The following is a 23,404-nucleotide window of genomic DNA, read 5'->3' as shown; positions in this document are numbered from 1 at the left end:
GGAGTAATATACTGCACGTGAAAGGCAGGGCGAGGGAGCTGGGAGCCCGGTCGCATAACACTCCAAAAGTCGCGTAACTTTTAAGGGAAAGTCGCACCAGACACCAAAAATCAAACCCTGAATAGGAAAAAAGACTTAGGCATGTGTGTTAGCTGTTTCCCGTTAGTTTGTGACAAAATGTGGGCCGGGGTGTCTCCTGACGGGGCTGTTGACGGAGACACAAATGCAACTCTCTGGAAGACACCATAAAAACGGACAGCGCTGTTTCTCCAAAATTTTATTTTTAATTTAAATTACAGGGCCAGCCAGATATTCTGATAAGAAATTTACGTTTCCTCAGGAGAAAGGAAATGCTTTCAGGGCACTGTTAACAACTGTATACATCTCCACCTTTTTTTTTTTTTTAAGGGTTAAAAATCACATTGAGTAACTGTACCTGACTCATGTAAAATTAAACCTTTGTAACACAAAAAGAAACCACTTCCAGTATAATAGTTTTGGTGATATGAATATATTAAATGATCGTAACTTTTCACCTTTGAATGTTTTCACATTTTTGTTAGAAAACAAAAACAAAACGAGCCTTAACTATCCCCGGCTCCCAATGCAATGGTGGCACATCGCTGATCTCTGTGACGTGCTGCACCCTCGCTGTCTCCCACACACAAGTGCAGGTGCCACCGCCCAAGTGGAAGCTGTTTTGTTGTTTCAAGTTCTAAGAGCCAGTTTGGCGGGGAAACTTTCCTTCCACTTGGTGTAACTGATGTTTTCGCACCAAATCCAGACACCAAGCACTGGACCGCGAGACCCAGAACGTTTCCTCACGGTCGAGTCCCCCGTTCCCTTCCTAAGTATCTTGGGTATTTTTCATTTCCGGGAGTTTGGATCGCTTTCCCGACTTCCAGTAGAAAAACGTGACTTATTTTACACAGATTTTGGAAAAGACAGCCTCAGGAAAAGCAATTATAATGCAGACTGCCTTCTGACTGAGATAGGATAAAACACATTTATATCTTCTGGAGCTATTTTCCTCGCTGGTATTCCCAGGAGGTCTGAAAACCTGCCGATGCTTAAAACATCAATTGGGAGTCTCATGTTGCTGGCTGAATAGTAATTCAATTAGTAAGAGAGGCTAGCAAAGAGTAATTATATAAATTTCTTAATCAGCTACAGCCATGCTGAATTCAAACTGGCAAACTCTGATTTGTTAAGTTGTTAGTTGTGATCTTTGTATCACTAAGATGAACAGATACCATTCTAAGAACTTGACATAGATATGTTCTAGGAGACGTTCTGCCGTGGTCACAGTAACAAAAAGTGGTGCAAATCAGTTACTTTATAAATACTGATAATTTGCAGCATTAAGGAACAGGACATTAAAAAAAAATAAGTTTCCCCATAGGACACCTATGACTAGGGGCTCTTCTTTTCCTAAGAGAAGCCAGTTTTAATTATTCAGTTTCACAACTATTGTACTGGATTACTTACTCTAAGAAAGAAAAGGTGCTCTACAGAGGTTCCCCCCCCCCCCCCCCCCCGAAGAATCAGCATGAACTTAGCATAATCAGCATCATTCATGTCTGGCGAGCTCATGACTCATTGAAATGAATAAGGCCGATACTGCGCAGGGAAGCGTGGCTGGCTGAGTGCCAGGCCTACCGAACGGCACCCCAGTAGACAGCTGAATACAAAGGATTGGTTTCCATTTTGTCTTTTAATGCTGTGATACTTAAAAGTTAAATCAGCATTTTCATGTGATCGGAAGTCTTTCAATTACATATGAGCATTCATTTTTTTTTTTTTTGCAAAAACTCAATATTAGGTAATAGTTACATACTAATACAGTAACATTCCTCTGCTGTACAAATTAAATCATTTAAAAGAAAGGAGCATTCTAAGAATTATATACAAAAGAAACCTGTAAGCATTGTCGAAATGAAACGCAAGGTGTCACTGTTAGCTCTACTGGTTTAAAATACCTTCCAAAAAGTAAAATTAACAAATACCCTTCAACATATCCAGGTTTACAAGTCTCAAGAAAATCAAATGTCAAAAAATTCTAGAAAGCTGTGAAAAGCATATATACATTTTCCTCATGACCTTATGAAGCTTCACGCCTTTGAAAAGTTGCTATCGATTCATATTCGCACGCCAACTTTATCCACCCCAAAAGCTCCTACCTTGGATACAGCTCCCCTCTGATCTCAAATACAGCTCTGCTCGATCTTCCTTCAGCGAAGGCGTACAACCTCACCACGAACCCACGCTCAGATCTTTAACAGAGATCAAAGCAAGCACGCAGGTTGAATCTGAAAACACCAACCCCCTTCTTCCCTAAACCACACCGTCATCTACACATCTGCCTGCAGGAGCCTAGCCAGCCACGTTCAGAACTCCCACAGCAAACAGAGTCCTCGAATTCTGAAGCAACACACAGATCAAGAAAAAGTCCACGTGTGCTCTAGTGGGCAAGAAAGCAGCAGCTACGTTCTCCAACTTGGACTAAAAAAAAAAACAAAAAAGATAAAATGAAAAACCGTTCACTTAACAGCAGGTTAGCAGTAATGTTCCTCATGAACCGAGAAGAGTGCCTGATGCTGAATAGCTAACAGCAAACGCTGAATCTGGATTTACTATTTTAGGTGTTGATTGGAAATTAGGCTTCTTGCTGAGCTGGTCTCTTCAAATCCCTGATCTGTTTAACTAAATAGGTCTTCTCATCGTTAAATTGTTCGTCCTCGGTCCTGTCATTCTGAAACTTGCTGAGGAACTCTATGAGTTTGGTCTGGTTCTTGAGGAGGATGTCTAGGATGGGCTGCGTCTTGTTAGGATTGGCTACGAACACCTGCACGGAGAGAAAGCAGCATCAGTCGCAGGAAGGGATGAGACCCAGACGTCCGCCCACAGCCAGCAGGGCACGCGTGGCACACGCCCGATGCTTCCCCGGGGCCTGCGGTCAAGTCATGGTTCAGAGGATTTTGTTTTGGAAGACTGCATTTTACAAGGGGGGGGGGGTGAGGTGGAGAATTACATGTTTCAGCACAAAAAGGACTGACAGATTCATTCATGCTCTGAAATTCTGCAGCTTGGTATTAAAATATAGACTGATTTTACAATAAAATGGGCAGAAATTATTTCTGGGCAAGGAAAGTCAGAATGGATTCCAAGTACTAAAACCTCCATGAAAAGCATTAAAAAATGCACTAAAAAATGCTTACTTTGTGATCAGTAATAGTCTACATCAGAAATGAATGACTCTCCCCTCATCCCCCAGTCCAGATGGTAGACCTTTCTGGGTCTGTTTTTGTCCAATGTTGTGCTACACAAATAGGAGCTCAGATGACCAACACGAAGCTAGTAAAACTCCAGCTAGTGGTAAATGCAGTGAGATGAACAACTGGAGAAGGAAATCCTGTCTGTGGCTCCCATGCTGTACCTTAAACACGTGGAAGGCCTCAAACTGGATGTTACGACTCTTGTCTCGGAGGAGATTCATCATCAACTTGAGGTTCTCTGGTTTACTGATGTATTTTGTCATAATTGTGAAGTTGTGTCTGTCTAACAGTAGTTCACCGAGAAGCTGAGAAGACATTTAAACAATTACTCTTACATTATCATCAAGATTTCAAGTAAATCCAAAGTTAAAAAAAATAATTCACTTTATACTCATCACTGTTAAGCCCAGAATATAGGCACTCAAAAGACCGATGAGTGGAACCGAATTACGACCTACAAGCTACCGAGAGCCCACCACCTGCCACCCGACCACGTACACGGTTCTTCTGGGGGCTTAACCTATGGGGAGTCCAACACTGCTCCCTGGTCTTGACGTGTGCCAGCGCACATTTGGCCCAGAATCTGCAACTGTCACAGCCTACTTTTCACATAAGCATTCCTGTTGTCTCATTAAAAAACAAAAACGGAAACAAAAAACTATCAAAGAAAATGGTTAGAAGATAGGTTATTGATAATTCTTGTTTGACTTAACTACAAATCTTAGTGTAATTAATTAAAATTATTTTATTTACTTGGACTTCCCAGGAGAGAGTGTTTCAGGGCCAAAGTTTTCCACACACTTACCCTTGAACTCGCCAAAGTTATGCTTTTATCATACCTGATTCAGGAAAGTTTATGAGTATTTCTCTGTTCGTTCTTTCTTTAGCAAACTATCCTGAAGATACTCTAGTTTTTTCTTAATGATTCATCATCACTAATGACATTAAGCTAAAAAAATGTCTGTGTCTCCAGGGCTTACTGAGTTCTAGAGTCATTATACCACATCGGTCCTTGATTTTCCAACCGTCCCTGCTCGCTCTAGCTCTCTTCGTCTGAAGCCAGTAGTCACCTCCTCATGTCAGTGAGTCAGCTTCTAGGTGAGGTCTAGCGTGCCCGCCGTGGAGGAGGAGTAGAGTTGCAGTCCTTGGGGCAGGGGCAGGGGCAGGGGCAGGGGCAGGGGCAGAGGAAGAGGCAGAGGCAGAAGCTGGGCCCCTGCATCAGCCCACCTGGGCTTGAATCCTGGCTCCCCACTGCCTGTAAGCTATGCAACCTTGAGCACATTAATTTCCTGGTGCCCCAGTTTCATCATCCACAGTGGGAGTGGATGACAGTACCTATACCTCATGAGATACATGCGTAGTGGGAAATAAAAGCACGAATATGTGCAAGGCACGTGGGACTGGAGTCTACACAGAGACATGGACTGAGCTCTAAGGGAAGGAAAATGCATGAGTAGAGTTATTCTGCCCTGGATTGATTGCTCTGGTTAATTCCTTTCTGGATTCTTGACTGTGTCCTAGATAGTTGAAAATTTCTAGACAACTATCTCTAGATAAGTAATATGTAATATTAAATAAAAAATAACCTGATGTGCAGGAGAACAAATCTATTCTACTTAGGATTTATAACGAAATTCTAGAAAGAATTCAAAAGCTCAAGCTCAGGTTTCACATCAATCTGAATCACAAAATGTACAACTATCAGGGCACCTGGTGGCTCAGTCGGCTGAGTGTCCGACTCTTGATTTCAGCTCAGGACGTGATCTCACGGTTCATCAGTTCGAGCCCTGCGTCGAGCCCTGAGTCTGGCTCTGCACTGACAACTCAGAGCCTGCTTGAGATTCTCTCTCCCCCCCATCTCTCTGCTCTTCCCCAGCATGCGTGAGCGCACATGTACTCTCTCAAAAGAAACTTTAAAAAAAACACCACAAACCCAAAATATACAACTTTCAAGGTAAGAAGCAACAAGTATTTACTCTTACGAAGACTCAAAAGTTACTATTAAGCATGTGAAGGGGTACAGTTTTCCTGGTGTTCATTTTCTATCACAGAAACCAAAGAAATACCACGCATGGCTCACTTGGTTATCTGGAGGAGGATAACTGGTAATTCTTTAAATTTCTTGAGACCTAAACAAAAAAATTGGAGGTCTTGCACAGGGAATACCCATTTGCTGGTAAAATAAATATAGGAATACTTAATGCCCGTGTAGCTGGAAAAAAAGAGCACAAGTAAAAATCCATGTTTAAAGTACCACTGGTTCTCACAATTGCTGCATACGTCCTGAGGTGTCACAGAGCTGCGGGAGCCGGGGACCGGCCCTATGTCCGTGACCGAGGGCTCGCACACAGCGGTCTTAACTGTCCTTTTCAGGTTGGCAATTGCAAAGTGGCCAGAAGGTCTTGAATGCCCTTCTCCTTATCGAAGCAACCCCAAGATTCAGAATTTGATTTGCGGATACACTACCTTCCTCCCCCTCTCGTGAGAGGTATTGGCCCTGGAAGCTACTATCCTAGGTAGTCCTGCCTGGCCTCCTTGGCCTTGGAAGACACTGGCTCCATCCAGCTGCTCATGCCTGTGTGACTGCTGGGGAGACAGGGCATCCTGGCCCTCAGATATGAAGAGGTCACTTTACTGTGTTGAGAATCACAGGGGAGCCTACATCATATTATAAACATTACAAGTATATATGACATTATAGTACACTGATGTACAGGGAAGAAAAATTCCTGAAACAGCTGCCAGAATTTCCACACCCACCCCTGAGGATGAAAGGACTGGCCTTACCGGCGGCCATCGCCCAGCCAGCGCACCTGGAGAGAGGACAGGATAGGCTGGGTGGTGAGGCCCCAATAGCGGCAATGAGCAGAAGGCACCCCAGCCTGAAGGGCCATTTCGGCCGTGATATATTTCCAAGCTGTGGCTATTACTGGTCCCCAACTGTAGGAGTTAGTCTTAAGAGAAAAGAAGGAAGTATCTGGCCAGATGGAAAGGATTCTTTTGGACATTTGGATGGTAGAGAGTGTTCTAGTCAAAGGATACAAAGCCTAAAAGAGGCTCCTGAGGTCCTTTAGTCAATCCCCAGAGAAAGGTAAGGTCTTGAAGAGTGACCTCCCTCTGGCAGGAGGGCAAGCAGGAATGGAGTCCTGATCAAAATGAATTTGGACACCTCTGAGAGGAACAACTCGGAGCAGAACAGAATCTGAAGTGGACCCAGCAGAAAGTACAGGTGGAGTTAGGATTCCGCCTTCCACCCCCAATCCTTTGTGAGCTGTACCCACAGTTCCTGTCAGCACCACTTACTGACAGAGTGAGGGGTATGCTTTTGTTAACCGCAATGAGAATTTTCTAGAGCAGAGGTCAGCAAACTTTCTGTAATGGACCAGAGACAGTAAATGTTTCAGACTTGGCAGGCCCATAGAGTCTCTGCGGCCACCATTCAAACCTGCTGTTATACTCTAAAGTAGTCTTATATAATATAGAAGTAAATGAATGTATCTATGTGCCAATAAACCTTTATTTACAAAAACAGGCATTGGGCTGGATTTGGCTCATGAGCTCTAGTTTGCCAATCCCTATTCCTGAGTTTTAACTCTTTTTTTTTTTTTTTAAGTTTATATATTTAGAGAGAGAGAGAGAGAGAGAAAGTGTACGTGTGTGCATGAGCAGAGAAAGGGAGAGAGAGAATTTGCCCAAGCAGGCTCCGTGCTGTCAGCGCATGGACCAGGCCAACACAGGGCTCAATCTCACGAACCGTGAGATCATGACCTGAACTGAAATCAAGAGCCGGCACTTACTAGCCACCCAGGTGCCCCTTGAATTTAAATTTCAAATGGAAGTATGCATGTCCTGGTCTGATACAAAGCGGCCAAACCTGCCTGAGGTTGAAGGTTTCACTGCTCACGGCCGCCCCGCCCCCTCCTCATGCAACAGCCTGCGTCATCCCGGAAGCACAACAGCTACCAAGACTTCATCTAGTTGGTGTGATTCTAAGTTTCAAAAACAGGCTTCCAAATCTAAAATACTGCATTGCTAAGAGGTAGAGACCTCTTCAAAATTCTGCATATTCTATGTTGATTTCTCCACTTACAAGCAGGTGGGCAGGTGCCCTGTGCCGACCACAGCTGAACTTCGTTTCCACAAAAATCCTGACCAAGGACAAATGTATTTTCCTCTCAAAGGTCTAAGACCCACACCAGCATATCTCCCATTCCCCAGACACAAATTTCACGCGCAGGGTGAAGAGAAGTAAAATACGTAAAATAATCAGCCATACCTTGAGTGACTGTCTTTTTGTCACATAGTTTTCTGAATGAAGTAACTTCTCATATTCACTGAAGAACTAAAAGACAAGAAAACATGTATCAGGAATTATTTTCTTAAAGACTGGTAGAGGACCTTAAAAAGCTTGAGCACAAACTTCTAACACCACGAAGGCCAACCACTGCCCATCTGTCTCACACAGCCTTCCTCAGTGGCGCTCAGAGACCCTCAGGCCCCCGCCCCGAGGATTACCTCCAGGAGGGGGGCTCCTGAGACCGAGTCCCGCCCAGTGCTGGCCAGGCCCACACAGCTCGAACCTGGTCCTCCTCTGTCATCCAAACCCCACATGCATAAAACAGAACTCCTACCCTCCAGCTGTCTGCTCAAGGAGGAGTCTGCTCTCATTTCTTGGTTTTAGGTTAGAAAATTTCCTATTTTTTTTTATAGTTCAGTGAGTCCAAAGCATGTAGACAAAGAGAAAGTCACCTATTCTTTCAATGCATCAGGCAAGAGGAGAAAATAGTTAAAACCAGACAAGAGGAGAAATTCAACACTCTCAAATAGGTAGGTGTCCTAGAAAAGGTGGGACTTGGGCTCAATCTTGAATAATAGCAGGGATTTCATTTAGAAAAGGGGAGGAGATAAGATGGGAAGGACACAGCATGAGGGAAGGCTGGAGAATGCACAACGTGACATACTTAGGAAGTGACACATGTCCACCAGATTTACACAGTGCTTGCTGCTCACTAACAAGCACGGTGTCACTGGCATGGTGAGGCGTGGCAGCCGATCACAGCAGGAGGTAAGAAATGGACAGGAGGGACACAGGGTCCAAGGCCACAGCTGCTAAAACGGGGCCTATGCTTCATGAGGGGTCCTGCTCAGCCACTCAGCTGTGATGCAGAGCAGGGGACTCCTCGAGGAGCTGCTCTCAGGGAACTGCACTTCTGTCACCTCACCTCGAGGGCTGCATCCGCTACAGGCCACCGTGATCAAATCCCCGAGAATGCCCTGGGAGAATGTGTTTTGTTTTACAGATGTTGTCATCTTTCGGTTGATTTTGTTCCCCTGAGTGCTTTCGGTTATTAGAAAGCTCAGGGCCGAAGTGTACAGGATTTTAGATCGTGTGATTTTGTGATTCTGTAATTCTGTGTAAAAGCAATCCTCCCGGTTTAATTTAAATTACCTGCCTCCTCACTTTCCTTCTCCCTCCCTCAGATCTGACTGCATTATCTACACGTTTCTGTTAGCTGCCTCACATAAATATTCCTGAAATTTTGTTGACCAATGTCATCTATTGATAACCTGGCTGAAGGTTAATAATTGTAGTAATATTAATTACTAGCAAACTGACGTCACTGCCTGAAGTTAAATTTCCTGTAAGTTGGTTTGTATCTTTGGTAGGCTTTAAACTAAGACACTGGTATGTCAGATTCTTTCCAATCTTTGAGGCCATGGCGTAGCACAAACAATCCCGCTGACGTTTACTGACGCTCACCGAGTTCCGGCAGTGCCCTCAGGCACTCAACACACTTGCTTACTTGATCCTCACAACAACCCGCCACACGCTCAGGTGCGATCACGAGCCTTCTTTTAGGGCTGAAGATCCTGAAGGCAGAGGGTGAACGAAGGCAGCCGCCCAAGGTCTGGCAGCACAAGGTGGGGCTGGCGCCCGAAGCCCACACTTCTAATTGCTGCAGAAAGGCACCCGTGAGGTGACTGTGCTGCCGTTTGAAACCAACGCACAAAGACACACACCACATCCCGGTGGAAAATCAAAAAAACCCGACCAGCAATGTTTAAGCCCCTCCTGAGACGGCCTCCGAGGGACCGGGATGCACTCAGCACTGCATGCTACCGAGTGGGAGGGAGAGACGAACACACAGTTCGAAAGCGTAGATTCTGCCTCTGAGAACCTTACAACTGAAATTTAGTTGACGAGTAAAGTGAACAATGAAGTATCAGCAGTGCCTAAGATTTCAAAAATTCAAACGACCAGTGAAGAATGAAAACCCAAATCTCGCCGGTCAGACAGGAATTTCAAGAGGACTGTTATTATCCTGACTTCTCCAAGAACACCCATCGTCGGGCTGTGGGCAGCGTGTAAGTCAGGCCAGTCCGGCCTAAGGATGCGCCCCTGCGCACGGCGGGGGCAGAGCTGGTGCATGGTGGGGGCGAGCACCTGACCCTGGGACCTGAAGGCTGCTGTGCGGGTCAAGAGCGCTCAAAATTGTTTATGTCGCTCCGGATGTCGGACATCAACTCAAACTGCTGGGCTAGTCCAGTGTCCTCACTTTACAAAGAGGACGGACTTCTGAATCCCCGGGGTAATGGCCTCGGCCATGGCCCCGAGGAGCCAGCGGCAGGAGCAGGGCTTCCCGAGGCAAGTGCTCTGCTCGCCCTCACAGCTGCCGCCCCCCTCTCTCTCCCGGAGGTGGCAGCAGTGTGGGCAGCCGATGGAAAGGAAGGGAAACTTAAAGTTTGATAATAATTTTCTTTTTATCTTAAATGTATTAACTGAGGGTCGATGGCGGGAGGGGGGGGCGGTGGGAGATGCAGGGAGGGTGGGTGATGGGCATTGAGGAGGGCACCTGTTGGGACGAGCACTGGGTGTTGTATGGAAACCAATTTGACAATAAATTTCATATTAAAAAAAAATGTATACTGTCCTTTGGCAGCAAAGGGCTTTTACTTCCTCCCCTAAAGCAAGAAAAGAAGGGTAGCGTGTCAATCAAAAGATAAAATTTCTGCTTCTGACCAAGTAACAGTCAATACCTTAGTTCAGTAGAGAAATGATTACAGCACCGTCTAAAACCATTACATATGCAAAGTAAGTATCCGGGATACAATCTAATTTCAATCTTTCATTTCTGGTACAAAACTTACAGTTTTAAAGTAGAATTTCATATACTTACTTTATCATAATGCTGTTCCAAAAATTCTGCACTGAGCAATTTATGTCTTGTGAGTAAATCCTAGAGAAAGAAAATACACTATTTTACAGCGGTTCTGCATTTAAGTTCTTTAAGAAAGAGAATCCTAAAACATGCCACGCCATTTTACCTGATAAAAACTGTTGTTAAAACTCACTATACTTAAAAACACTTGCACATGAGTACATGAGTTGTACTGAAAATGTGGATTCTACGGAAGAGCAAATAAAATCACTAATAACTGGCAACTGTGATTGTGATGGTGATGACTGGTCGCGGGTCTACAGCTCTTAGAAGGAAAAATTTAAAAACAAACACATAAGGCAAGAGAAATACAAATTCAAAGAAAGGGAACATGGCAATAAAGTGAAAGAAAAGTAAACGATTGTGGTAAAGTATCAAAGAGAATACTGCTTCTGGAGGAGAAAGAGGGAATTTCTTTCATTAGAAAAAGTACTGGAGGTTCCATTTTCTTCCTCCTAACTTCTGTTATACTTAGTTTCATATCTAATGAAGTCTTTTTTTTTTCTTTTTTTTTTGGATGCAAAAAGGTGATTTTATTAAAGCTCAGGGACAGGACCCGTGGGCAGAAAGAGCTGCCGGAGACAGACTATTTTTAAAAAGCCCCATTGTGTTATAAACCTTAGCTCCTAAGTAAGCACAAGGCTGCCAAAGTGTAGGATCAAACATCAGAGTGACCTGGAGCCCAGATGCATTCCTCACCACGTGGCTTTCCCAGAAAACAACTCCAGGATCATTCATTCAGAAAACATATACTATGTGCCAGGTAAAGTTCTAGGTGCTGGGGCTCCAAAGACAAAAAGATGTGGTCCTTGCCTTTAAGGACCTAAAAGTTAGCAATGACTAGCCTGGTTCTCACCACGTGGGAAAGAGAATGGGAACTCAGGACAGCATAAATGGTCAGTATTTGGTGAATTATGGAATAAAATTCCTTTAGAGCGGCCTACTGGAGAGGTTAGTGCCAATAATCCCCTTTCTCCGAACCAACTTTCCTTGTTCTCTTAGCTGTTTATGTTTGAGTGGCCCAGGTCACAACGAACCATTGTTTCCTGAGGTATGTCCAAGTGTAAGATTGGTCCTGAGAAACGTTCGAGGAAACGTCCCATGGCCAAATGCACGTGGAAAATGCTATAGCTCTGGTTCCCTTGTGGGGAGCTGGCAGGTCTCGAGAGACCCTACAGGGAGCTCTTCTGTCATGTGCTTTGTTACTGCCCTTCCCAAAAGGCCTTCCTCACACAGGCTTTCCCCTTGGCCTGCTGACCTACTGACCACCTTCGGATCTCGCCCCCACATCACTGCCATAGCTTCCAGACTGGTCACCAGCATGGACAAAGTTGTCTTTACGTCTGTGAGATTACATGACTGCCATCTCCCATGCTAGACTATAAGTTTTATAAATACCACGTTCACGTCTATTTTTACGAATCTTTGAATCCCCAGCACCAATGCAGTGCCCAGCACACAGAAGAGTGTGATATTTAATACATAAATGAATGAACCAACAAAATCAGGAAACGGGTTTGGGAAAACATCACATCAAGCAATCCTTAAAGCATGCTTTTAAGAAGGTTTCTAACTCCACCCCAAAGATTTACAGGTGTTCAAACTGCTGGATAGGGTATGCATCATATGCCTTTCTTGGGCAAATTTTTCCAAATCCCCCTTGGGGATTCAATAGACAAAATTAGAAAACCTGGAGTTTGAGCATCCTCAAGAAGCTGGAAGAGAAATGCCCAGTAAGAGAAAAGCTTCCCAGTATGGGGGAGGAGACGGAGGCGGGGAGAGGAGAATTTATATTAGTGTACTGGCCCACAGGGTCAGCTATTAGGGAGACAGGTACATGAGAACTCGAGGGCAATATATGAGGCATGCTTGTTAAAGGCACCTCCTCCTTCTATAGCTACTGCAATCTGCTTATGGTGGTCCCCCCGGTGTAGGAACCTCAAGGGCAGGGGTTTGTCTGGTTCACTGTTGAACCCTAGCACCTAAAGAACAGTGCCTGACACAGGGTAGGCAGACTCGTGGAATGAGCCGAATGAACAAATGAATAAACGGATTAAGGGATTAGTGTGTCAGGGTCCATATAAGACTATGTGTCATTTCTACTTTCTTTGTGGCTAAATCATTCTGGAGACCACTAGAAGGAAGTACAGAGAAAAGAACTTGGTGTTCACTGCTCTGCCATAATCTGACAGAAGAGAATGCAAAGGAGGGGATCTTAGAGACAATGGCTCTCAACTACGGGTGAATTTCAGGAACAGGAAGGTAGAAGATACTGCTCTAGAAAGCAAAATTCCTAGACACGTTGTGCAATACATTTTTACTGAAGTTTTGAGTAAGAAAACTACTCTGAAGGATAGATCTCAAGTAGGAACAAGAGCCTCGCAGCTGGGCCACACACGAAAAGGGGACCTCCAACATTTCCCCAACTAGGGAAGATTTTCTTCATTATCACCTGGTTTAAAGAGACCAGGAAACTCAGGAAACCACTGCCAATGTAGGAACCAAATCTCAATGGCCTTGGAGCAGGAGAGACTGAAGGGGCGCTCTGAGACGGCTAACATAGGAGACGGACCCCAATGCACAGCAGGACGAAAGCCCCTTGTTAAGAGGGCCACACCAGGGCCTGGAGAGGAGAGTGAAACACTGGTAGGAGAGGAAAACTGCCGAGAGCCAGCACAGAGAAAAAGGCCAATTCCAAGCTGGGAAGAGAGGAGGTGGGGACTTGGGCAGAGCCTCTACCTACTGAGCGATGAGAAGGAATCTCACCCTAGGAGCTGGAGCCACATGCTTTGGAGGGCTCCCCCAGGGTCGGGGACAGAAACCGACAGAAGAGAAGATGAGGGGGAAAGGTCATGCAGTCAGTGGTCAGTGAGCTGCAAAATTCCCAGCATGCCACATGGTCCCAGACCACGAACTGCTGGGTCGGCTAGCAGTGGGGAGGGGAAGCAGGATCTGATTTGCCACCTCCCTAAATTCCAGTACATCCAAGGCCCTGGTAGCACTGGCAGACAGGGGTCATCTCCTGAGCCCAGCAGATTGAGCACCAACCTTTAGGGTACACTGAATTTAGAAAGACTCCTAAAAGTGGGTCTGGGACTCAAACAGCATGTTACAAGGACAGCCCTGGGATCCCTGAAGAAATGCTGCTGACTCCGGGGCTCGATTTCACAGAGCCCTGGCAAGTTGTTTGGCCCAATTTCTTCCTTGATGCTTGACCATGTACCAGGACGAGAGACTCAACTCTACCAAATGTGTGTGGTTCACTTTTGGAGCTCTTAACAGAAAGTTCTCCCTGTGCTAGAGTCAAACCTGTCCCCAGGTTATTTCCAGAAACCGTCAGAGCCGACAGAAATAGGTTCAACCCACTTTCTATAGGACCCCACTCCACATACATGAAGTGCTCTCACGGCAAGTCCCTACCGAGTCTTCTCTTCTCCAGGCTAAATACGTCCAAGTTCCTTTAACCACTCCTCGAAAGACAGGATCTGAGTCCCCCTCACCATCTACTGTCTTCTGAAAGCCATCTATTTGTCTATGTGCCTCTTACAGTGTAGCGCCTGGAACGGAACACATTTATGTGCTGTTACCTTAATGGCTCATATATGGTGGGGCCAGACCGTCAACAGCTCCTTAGGTCACACACTACGTGGTCACATGTAGCTCTGGGGCAGCAGCATCATACTGTTTAATTTTACTGCACGTATTCAGAATTCTGTGTACTCAGAGTGGGCTCTGTAGGCAGACTGCCTGGGTTCAAATTCTGGCCTCCCATATTTTGCCTGACCTCACCCGATACTTCCAGGCTTCAGTTTCTTTCTCTGTAAAGGAGATAGTAAAAATACCTCCCCCAGAGAGCTGGTTGAGTAGGGTATGAAATTGCCTGCACTTTAGTAATTGTTATACTTAGCAATTATTATATTTAGTATTGACTATATTATTATGCCTTATTCCCACATCCCTTATTTATAGAGTTGGGTCTTCAAGTGGAAGTCTTCAGTTTGTTCTGTTCCATTCTGGCCTCTCTGGATCATTCTGAAGCCTTATTTTAGGATTACCATGGTCTGCTGTCTTTCCCTTTGTAGCTCTCACCTATACATTTGAGAAGTTGTAGGCCTTGTCACATTTTATCTAAGTCATTAATAAAAATGTTCAGCCGGACTGAGACAAAGCCCACTGGAAATCCACTAGAAATTTCTCTCCAGGGTGATGGCAATCCATTCTGCAGCACCTTATGCACATGACCTTTAGTTAGATGTAAATCACTACACTGAAATTCTACCTAGCTCCTGTCTTTTCATTGATTCCATCGAAACAGATCTGTACAATTATTCAACATCCAGTATATCCTCATAGTTATAAAGGAGTAATTCTAATAGCTACTGTTTGCTCCACACACAGTGTGTGGGGACACAATATTACCCTGACATACTAGTATTCTTACCTCCATTTTAACAGATGAAGAGCTTGAGATGAAATCCGCAGCAGGGCCGGGAACTGAACCCGGGCAGCCACACTCTGAGTACCCTCATCTACTGGCAACTATGAGATTAATATGACTGAACTTACTCTTCGTGAATCCATGCTGGCTGTGGGTACACGGTTTCCTTTCCAAAATGCTCAGATATCATCTCTTTAGAAACACTTTCTAGAACCTTACACAGGTAAAACATCAAGCTCCAAGCTCCACCAGCCTCTCTGGGGAATCTACCTTCTTTTACTCTGGAAAAATTGGAAATATATTCGTTGGCCTTCTGATGCCCCTCCCGTCTCAAGTCCTCAAAAAAGAAATCATGAACAATATTTGGCCACTGAGTTACTATCTTAGTACACATTCATTCAAGCTACGGATCTTGTTAGTTTTAATTTAGAGGGGGTAGTTTTAATTTCCTTTTGAGACCCAGCACCCATTCCACAGATTTGTAAATTCAAGTCTATGGATGAGCTGCATTTCTTCAAATTTTTTTGTGCACGGTGCAGTTTCTGGGGAGACAGGTCTGGTCACATTCTTCAAGGAGAGCGCGAGCCTCGGATCTACCCTCCTTTTCCGTGATGCAAATATTCTCTCAAAAAGGACGCCAGCAAACCAGGACAGGAGAGTTCTTCCTCCCCCTCAGCACCTTTGGTGTGAGGCTATCAGACTCTCACCGCTCTGACCGGGTTCCCTCTCGGAAGGATGGGGAGGGAAGGTGTGTTCTGATAGGTCCCGTGCCTCTCTCTCACATGCCGTCTTGGTCTGGGCTCTGCTTGGTTTTGTCTTGGGCAGCTCTCTGTTCAGGGGCCTCTTTAGAGAGCGCTGCCCCTTCTGCGTAATCAGGAGCGGCTGAGATACAGAAGCCAAGCCAGCTTCCCAACAAACACGGTCTCTTCCAGAGTCCATCCTTCGAATCCTGAACCACCTTTGAAAGCTTCCCTTCTTCAGGGAGACACTACCTGCCTGGCTCTGCCCAGTCTTTTCCTCTCTGCCTTAACATGAGCTGACAGGGTTGATTTACCCACAGTGATTCCATCACCACCATCTTCTCCTTGGGGAGAATGGAATTCAAAGAAGCAGCCCTAACTGAGGGCTGATAAGGAAATTATCAGCAAGGCCAATCGAGACCGTCAGATTCTGTGAATCACATTTCTGGCACAGTGTTAACACGTCTCCCTTCCCGTCAGCCAGCCGTGCCACCTGCGCCAGGCGCATGGCATCAAGCTCTCCGCTGGGCCGGGAGGTACGACTGTGCCCCCCCACCCCCCTCCCACTCCTCTCCTTCCCACCCCACCCCCACCTCTCCCAGAGTGGCCGCTCGCGGCTCGTGGCTTGCTTTCTACACAGGATCTCTTCCCAACATGTGGTATCACCACACCTCCCTTCATAACAGGCCTGCTGCTTTTCAATGGAGCATCCCCTTCCACCAATATATCCTAATTATGAGTCCTAGCCCCAAAATGCAGTGACACAAAGACATCAGATTTGTCACTTTATGTCATAAACTCGAATTCATTTCATTCTGCTTTATAAATTGACATATAAATATCTGAGATCTTACCTAAGGCTCCTGACATCCTCTTTAATAGTTTCAGGAAAATAAATCCTCGGGTACTTCTCACGCTATTACCTTATTCTCATTCCAGGTGAAACCCTAATGGCCAGGTGCCCAGGTTTTCATCCTGTTTTAAGGGTGTTCATTCACCGTGAGGGACATGTTTTACCTAGAGACCAAGGCATATGCTCATTATCTCAAGGGCTCTTTACCCTCATAAAACTGACCCTCACGAGGAAGTGGCTACTTCTCACCATAAGAGTGTCCATGGTTCCTGAGCATAGTGGTCTGCAGGTTAGTATGTTAAATCCTGATTAAAGTAGAGGTTCTAAATAGTCACCTATGAGGTCAGACATTTTATATAAGGGAGCGTAACATATAAAGGCTTACTTTCATTGTGAGGAACACTAATAAATATTACTGCTTTATTTACCGTAAACAGCACAGAACCTTGCAATTCAAAACAAAAATCTGCATGTTGTACAGTTCTATTGAGTCCTAGGTGCGTTTAATTTATACAAATATAGAACAGGGCGATAGGGCGTACTGGGAAGGGAGGCCACATAAAAACGTGAACAGGGCAGGCAATTCTGCTCCCCTTGCCCCGAGCGTTCAATAAATAAGCTTTGGCATGAACATGGGACGGAGAGCTAAGTCCGTTGTTCCCCAGGGCCTGTCCACAGTGTGGAAAATTCTGCCCTGATTGTGCTTCTAATATTTCAAGACACGCATACTCCAAATTAGCATGGCCCTGAACAGAAGACAACGGCTTGGTGTTTAACCAAAGCAACTGCGACAGTACGTTCCAACACAGGAGAAAAACTCGTTTGTCCCACACACTGTGTATCAACATACCACGGCTGATGAGTATGTTCACAGAAAAGTGTACTTGTGACCATACTGACCGTACTTTTCGACAGAGTTTGCAATCTAACCCTCCCACCCTGTCGAAGCTGTGACTCTACTGCACACACCTAAGTCACACACACACACAGAAAGCAGATCTTCTCTCTTGCCGCTAGAGGGCAGACGGGTATAGACTCAGAGATTAGACGTTTAGGAAAGAACAGCAAACTGGTTAATCTCACAAGTATATTTAGAATTCTACAGTTTTTTATGTTACCTTGAATGTGGCAAATGCATCTGAAGCTATGTCAAACGTTGACATTTCGACATATCTGAAGAAGTCATAGAATTGTTCTGACCACAAAATGATTTTTGCAAGTGGTTCATGTCTGATGCATTCTCTTAACATTATCCCACAATTGAGAGCTATTTCTGGAGATTCATACCTGCAAAACGAAAAAAAAAAAACAACAAACCAACCATGATTGCTGTTTCAAAACCCCGATCACTAAACCGTTCACATTTTTAGAACAGGAAGTTGAGATGTGTCTTAATTAAGTGACCAGAGTGGGTTACAAAAGGCATCTCTGTCACAGCAGGGTGTGGTGAGCTCAAGTGGGTTTACTCCAGAGGGTGTGCGCACGCACGTGCGTGCACACACGCACACACACACACACCTAGCTGGCAACAACTGCTTCAACCCAAAGAAAAATAAAAGGCATGGGAGTGATCACATAAATAAACATTCCTTATTGAAGCTAAAAGATTTGAGGAGAAGTATTCGAGGTCACACCCCCAAACGAATTTGTTTTACATGGGGTGCCGTCAAGACTTCAGAAAAACCAAAAGCTGAATTAAAAAAACACAACAGGAAACAAACAAAATCGTTTCCCAAACTCGGAGTATCTACATAGGTCTATCAAATAAGCAGCATTTTTACTTCGTTGTTTCAAGTCAATAGTCAAAACAGCGCCTCCAAGGTTCTTGGCAGTGCCAAGCCTACGAAGCCGAAGGCCTGAGCCTGCGGTCACACTGCGCTTGTCGAGGAGGCCCTGCGGGACTTCGCCGTGGGTACTGGGGACGCCCTGGCATCTGTTCGGCACCCATGGCTGCGTCTCCCCTCTGTCAGGAAGGAGCCCCGTTTTCCTCTCAGCCCCACCACCCCCAACCCTCCCACTGCCTCTCGGGCCGCACGTGCTGGCCACGTGTCCTTCCCACGCGGCGTCCCCTCTACCCTCCTGCACTCATTGCATTTCCCTACATCCAACTAGCAAGGACCTCCTCCTGGCCGAAACAGACTTCTCTCATGACATAAATTCCACTACTTAGTGTCCCAATGGTGCTGACCTTTGCATCTCTGTCTTTGGAAAAGGAAAGAAAAAGCTCTCGGTTCTCCTTTCCCCCCCTCGGACTGTTCCTCTTTCTGGCCTGGCCGAGGGCATCCCTCCGGTGCCGCCAGCCTGCTGGTGGTGGGGCATGCCCCCCCCCCCCCCCCCGGTGACTCCTAAATCCCTGCTCAGGTCCGCTCCTGGACCCTAGTCAGGCATTTTCTGTTGCCGCTGGACACTTCCAGTGAAAGGTCTACCGTAGCGCTACATCTCAAAATTCGAATCTCTTCTCCCTCCACAGAACAGCCGCCCCCCCCCCCCCCCCGCTTCCTCATTTCTGTTTTCTGGCACCATGATGTGGTGTCAGAAACCGGGTCTAAGACAGGTCTTGCAGAACCTCCTCATCCGCTAACGGAAGCGTCCTAGAGCTGCAGTTACTACTAGCCACACGTGGCTATGGCGCACTCCAAATCTGGCTAGTTTGACTGAGGGACTGAATTTTACGTGTTAAGTTAACGCAAAATGAAATGACCGCCTGCAGCTTGCAAGAACTGCGCTGGGCAGAACAGTTCAAACCTCCCGCCTCCGTCTCTTCTCAACGCTTCCATCTTTAGAGCCACCACTCGTCCCTGTAAGACTTCTTTGAAACATTTTAGTTTCATTCCCTTTCATCCATTCCCACTGCTGCATTAACCCACACCTAGAGAAAGGTAAGTGCTCCCTCACCAGCATCTTTGCTTAAGCTCTGTCTTAACGAATTTACCCAGCACACGAGTAGATCAACAGCATTTCCAGTTGAGGAGTTCAAAATGATTTCTCCTGCCCGTCAAATAAAGACAAACTTCCGGGCTTAAACGTCCAGGCTCATGAGATCCGCTCCTTCAGTAAAAAGGTCACCGCCCATTCTGCCATCAAGCACTCCAATTATCTCCCTATTGCTGCCAATCACCATGTTCATTCCTGTCCCTGGACCCACTCCCCTTTTTTCTATTAGAATTCTAAACCCTCTGGAACTTCAATCCTTAGTCTCACCTCTTCCACCAACCCTTGCCTTATTGACTAAACCCACACCGCACCCCCTGTTATCCCGCAGTCCTAATCGTTATCTGCAGTGTTATCCTTCTGTTACACACAGGATCATCACTGAGCCTCAAGAAAGGACTCCTCTGGATCACTTAGGGCACAGCTTCTAGCAGGCTGACTGGCACTTGGGTGACTACAGCGTCTGCCCACAAAGTGGCTGGTCCAACAATTCACCTTCGCTGATCTGAATTTAACAAGCAGGAGACCAGAAAGACAAGAGTAAGACAGTTCGGTACAACAAGCTGGGCAGGTTTTGAGTGGTTTTTCAAGCTTGTCTTAAATGACTAAACCATAAACTATCGAGTACAAGGCAAACAGTTATGCCGTACAACCTGTTAGCACTAGAGTGGAGAGCACATTCACATTTAAGTCACCGGGGGAAAAAACTGCTGCCTCCAGATGCAGCCTAACACTAGCGACAAGCCTATGTTGAAACGCACAGTGACTCCGCCGGATGGCTAACGTCAAAGCACTTACGGCCTACGCAGTGGTCACACTGCAGGAGAGGAGTCTAGACTCGTTAAGTGAAGTACAAAAACCTTAAAAGGTAGCTCACAAGTCTCCTTGAAGAAATGGCTGTTTCCAGGTCTGAGGCGGGAATCTGTACAAAATCAGCACGGGACGTCTTGTGCCAGAAAGCAAGGAAGCTATCAAAGACTGATGGGGTCCTGCCAAAAGGACACAAGAGCCAATTTGAAGGAGCTTCCCGATGGCCCAAGATGATGCAATTTGGATATAAAAATCTGGACATCGTGACTGTGATGGATTGAAACACACCAAGTATATTTTTAAAAACCCCACAACTGGAGTTCATAACGACCTGATCACCAATTTAAGAGAAAAGAGGACAAAGGAACATGTTAAATGAAACCACAGGGATGTAAAATTCAAAATATGTGATTTTTCTACAAAACATATGACCCCGTTGCTTCAACAAGTAAATGGCATAAAAAAAAAAAAAAAAAAAAAGGTGTAAGAGTCATATTAACCAAATTCAGTTTGTGCACCTCGCGTGGAACTGGATTTAAACAAACTAACTGAAAAGTGCCGTTTTTGTGTGTGAAAATCAGGGACATCTGAACATTGGGTACAAGACAATGTTAGGTCTGTAAATGGTATGGCGAGTATGGTAGGGGAAAAAAAAATCCTGGGGTGCACTATGTACTGGGGATGCACGCTGAAGGAATCTTATGTGTGAGGAGGGAAAAAAGGAGGCAAAGCATGTGAAGTAAGAATGACAGAACGTCAATAACCGTCCGCACTGGGTGACGGGTAGGAAATGGCTATTTTATTCCCTCCAGTTCTCTGCGCAGTTTCCACTCTAAGGGCTACACGGGACGGGGAGACAGCGCTGGCGGGCACGGGCACCAGCACCAGCTGCACCGCCCGGGCTTCTCCTCGCCTCCCTGGAGGACGTTTCTGCTGCAGCCACTCACGTGAGAGCTGTCAACTTTTAAGAAAAAGATAATTTAAAGATAAACTGTACCTTAAAATTCTTACTTTAACAACGTTTATATCGTTCTTTTGGCTACTCTTAAGCGAAAACACAGGCAAACTAATTTATGATTTTTAACCACCACTGCTTTCTACGGAAAAGGAAATACTCAGTTTAAAAATACACAAAGGCATCTGGAAGGTGCTCTAAGAACACCAAAATTTCAAACTACTCACTACATGCTTACACACACAACTCTGGATTGGGAACAACAAAAAACGAGATGCCAAAAGTTCTGTATGGCAACATCTGAAGAAACAACCAACATAGAGATTTAGAAACAGAACGAAGGAAATAGAATGCTGGCATCAAACACATGCACTGACTCATGCTTTGTCTAAACAAGTTTGAACTTGGGGGAAGTGCTGAACCACAGAGATGTGAATCAGAGGGAGGCAAGCTACGATGCGAGCGGTAGAGAGCAAGCTGATTCATGCCAGTAAAACGCCTGTCCGCCAAGTTAATAGAGCAGCACCAACGCTGGGACAAACAGATACACACCAGACCCAGAGCTGGCGAACAACTCCTGTGTGAAGCAATAAGGTGACCTTGCCAATCGGGGAGGCTCACTGATGAGGGAGAAGAGCATTGGTTTTCTTTTGAGGTTTCGGTTTTTAGGCTTTTCTGGTTTTTGTTTGTTTGTTTTTTTCATACTGACAGACTACCACAAATGCCTGCTTACTAGCCCAGTAGTTAAATGCACTGTCAATTACCAACCAAGTCGGTTGGTGAGTGGACACAAACAGGTACAAAGCAACGAGCACTACTTCGTAAGCGTGTCCTTTGTTGACCGAACAGAGTCAAGCTATGTAGCATCCAAGCTCCATTTACTAGGCAGCTTTCACAGCCTCACAGTGTGCATGTCTGCCCAAAGATGTCTTTAAGCACATGATTTAACTGATATTTCATATAAATAAACTTCTAAAATCTAGAGAACAGAAAGAAGACCACAGAAGACTTTTTTCTTCAGTTGCATAGGATCTGAGACTTTAAGGGCTCACGATTCATCCACCTTTAAACTCCCATAGGTATTTTCAAATTCAATTTAACTCACTGGCTGAATTTTAAGAGGGAAGTGTGTTCGGGGCACCTGGGTGGCTCAGTCGGTTGAGCGTCCAGTTCTTGATATAGGCTCAGGTCATGATCTCGATCTCAACAGTTCATGGGTTCAAGCCCTGTGTCAGGCTCTGTGCTGACAGTGTGGGGCCTGCTTGGGATTCTCTCTCTCCCTCTTTGCCCCTCCCCCGCTCATTTTTTTTTTCCCTCTCTGTCTCTAAATAAACAAGAAAAAAAAAAAGAGGGAAATGTGTTCAAGATCTATGGGAAAATGAAATGACTGAACTACAGAGAAAATACTTTCCCACATTCACCATCGTGTTTTTGCCTAAGACCATCTTTCCTTTTTATTTTTCAACTGAGAATATAAATTTTGTTATATTGTACATACCCTTTCAATAACATGAACAAAATATTCTGTTGAGTGCAGATGTATTCAACAGTAGGAGTTCTTGTACCAATTTGTCTTCTGAGAATATTGTTGAAAATTTGAGCCACGTCTTTTTTGCCCTATTAGGAATACAATCATTAAAATATTTACCCGACTAACCACCAAAAAGCCCAGCCACCCTCCCAAATAAACTCAAATTAAGGCATTGCATATTTATATAATTATGACTGAACAGCTGACTTTAAAGTGCTCATAGATACTAAATTTTCTTTATTTATAATTTCAAATTCTAAGTCTTCATAGTATACTATATTTACCATGAGCAATGTATTCAAAGTGAAACGTTACTACATATAATTTCTAACCCTTAAAATCATGCAGACTCAGATATGAAAAATAAGACCTTGCTATATGCTTACAATGTTCAGGGATCTGATTCCCACCCATAGGGAACAAACAGCCTCAAATAAAATGCTCGTGTTGTAAACAATACACGTTAATTTCCTCTTCTACTGATGGATGAGGAGAAGCTGCACGCTGCTAGTATAATAAAAATGAAAGAATTCTGTAAGAAGCTGAGCTTTCATGGCAAGTAGACATATCCCCCTATTTAGTTAGGTCTGTTCAGGAGAGATTTTCTATAGATTAATCATGAAGGTTCTAAGTACCACATGATGTAGCAGT

General features: G+C 45.0%; 1 protein-coding gene across 1 annotated transcript in view; it reads right to left on the bottom strand.

Annotated features, from left to right (window-relative positions):
* Positions 1 to 262: 262 nt before the first annotated feature.
* CAB39 (calcium binding protein 39) overlaps positions 263 to 23,404 on the bottom strand; it is an 87,254-nt gene continuing 64,112 nt past the window's right edge. The window contains exons 4-9 of the mRNA XM_053215936.1: positions 22,721 to 22,839; positions 17,645 to 17,813; positions 10,454 to 10,513; positions 7,552 to 7,617; positions 3,437 to 3,580; positions 263 to 2,845 (exon numbers count right to left, since the gene is read on the bottom strand). Coding sequence (XP_053071911.1) covers positions 2,657 to 2,845; positions 3,437 to 3,580; positions 7,552 to 7,617; positions 10,454 to 10,513; positions 17,645 to 17,813; positions 22,721 to 22,839 — 747 coding nt within the window. The 3' untranslated portion in view covers positions 263 to 2,656. The remainder of the gene's footprint in view (positions 2,846 to 3,436; positions 3,581 to 7,551; positions 7,618 to 10,453; positions 10,514 to 17,644; positions 17,814 to 22,720; positions 22,840 to 23,404) is intronic.

Source organism: Acinonyx jubatus, chromosome C1, assembly GCF_027475565.1.
Source record: "Acinonyx jubatus isolate Ajub_Pintada_27869175 chromosome C1, VMU_Ajub_asm_v1.0, whole genome shotgun sequence".
In the NCBI taxonomy this organism is placed as follows: Eukaryota; Metazoa; Chordata; class Mammalia; order Carnivora; family Felidae; genus Acinonyx; species Acinonyx jubatus.
This window is presented reverse-complemented; position numbering and strand designations above follow the sequence as displayed.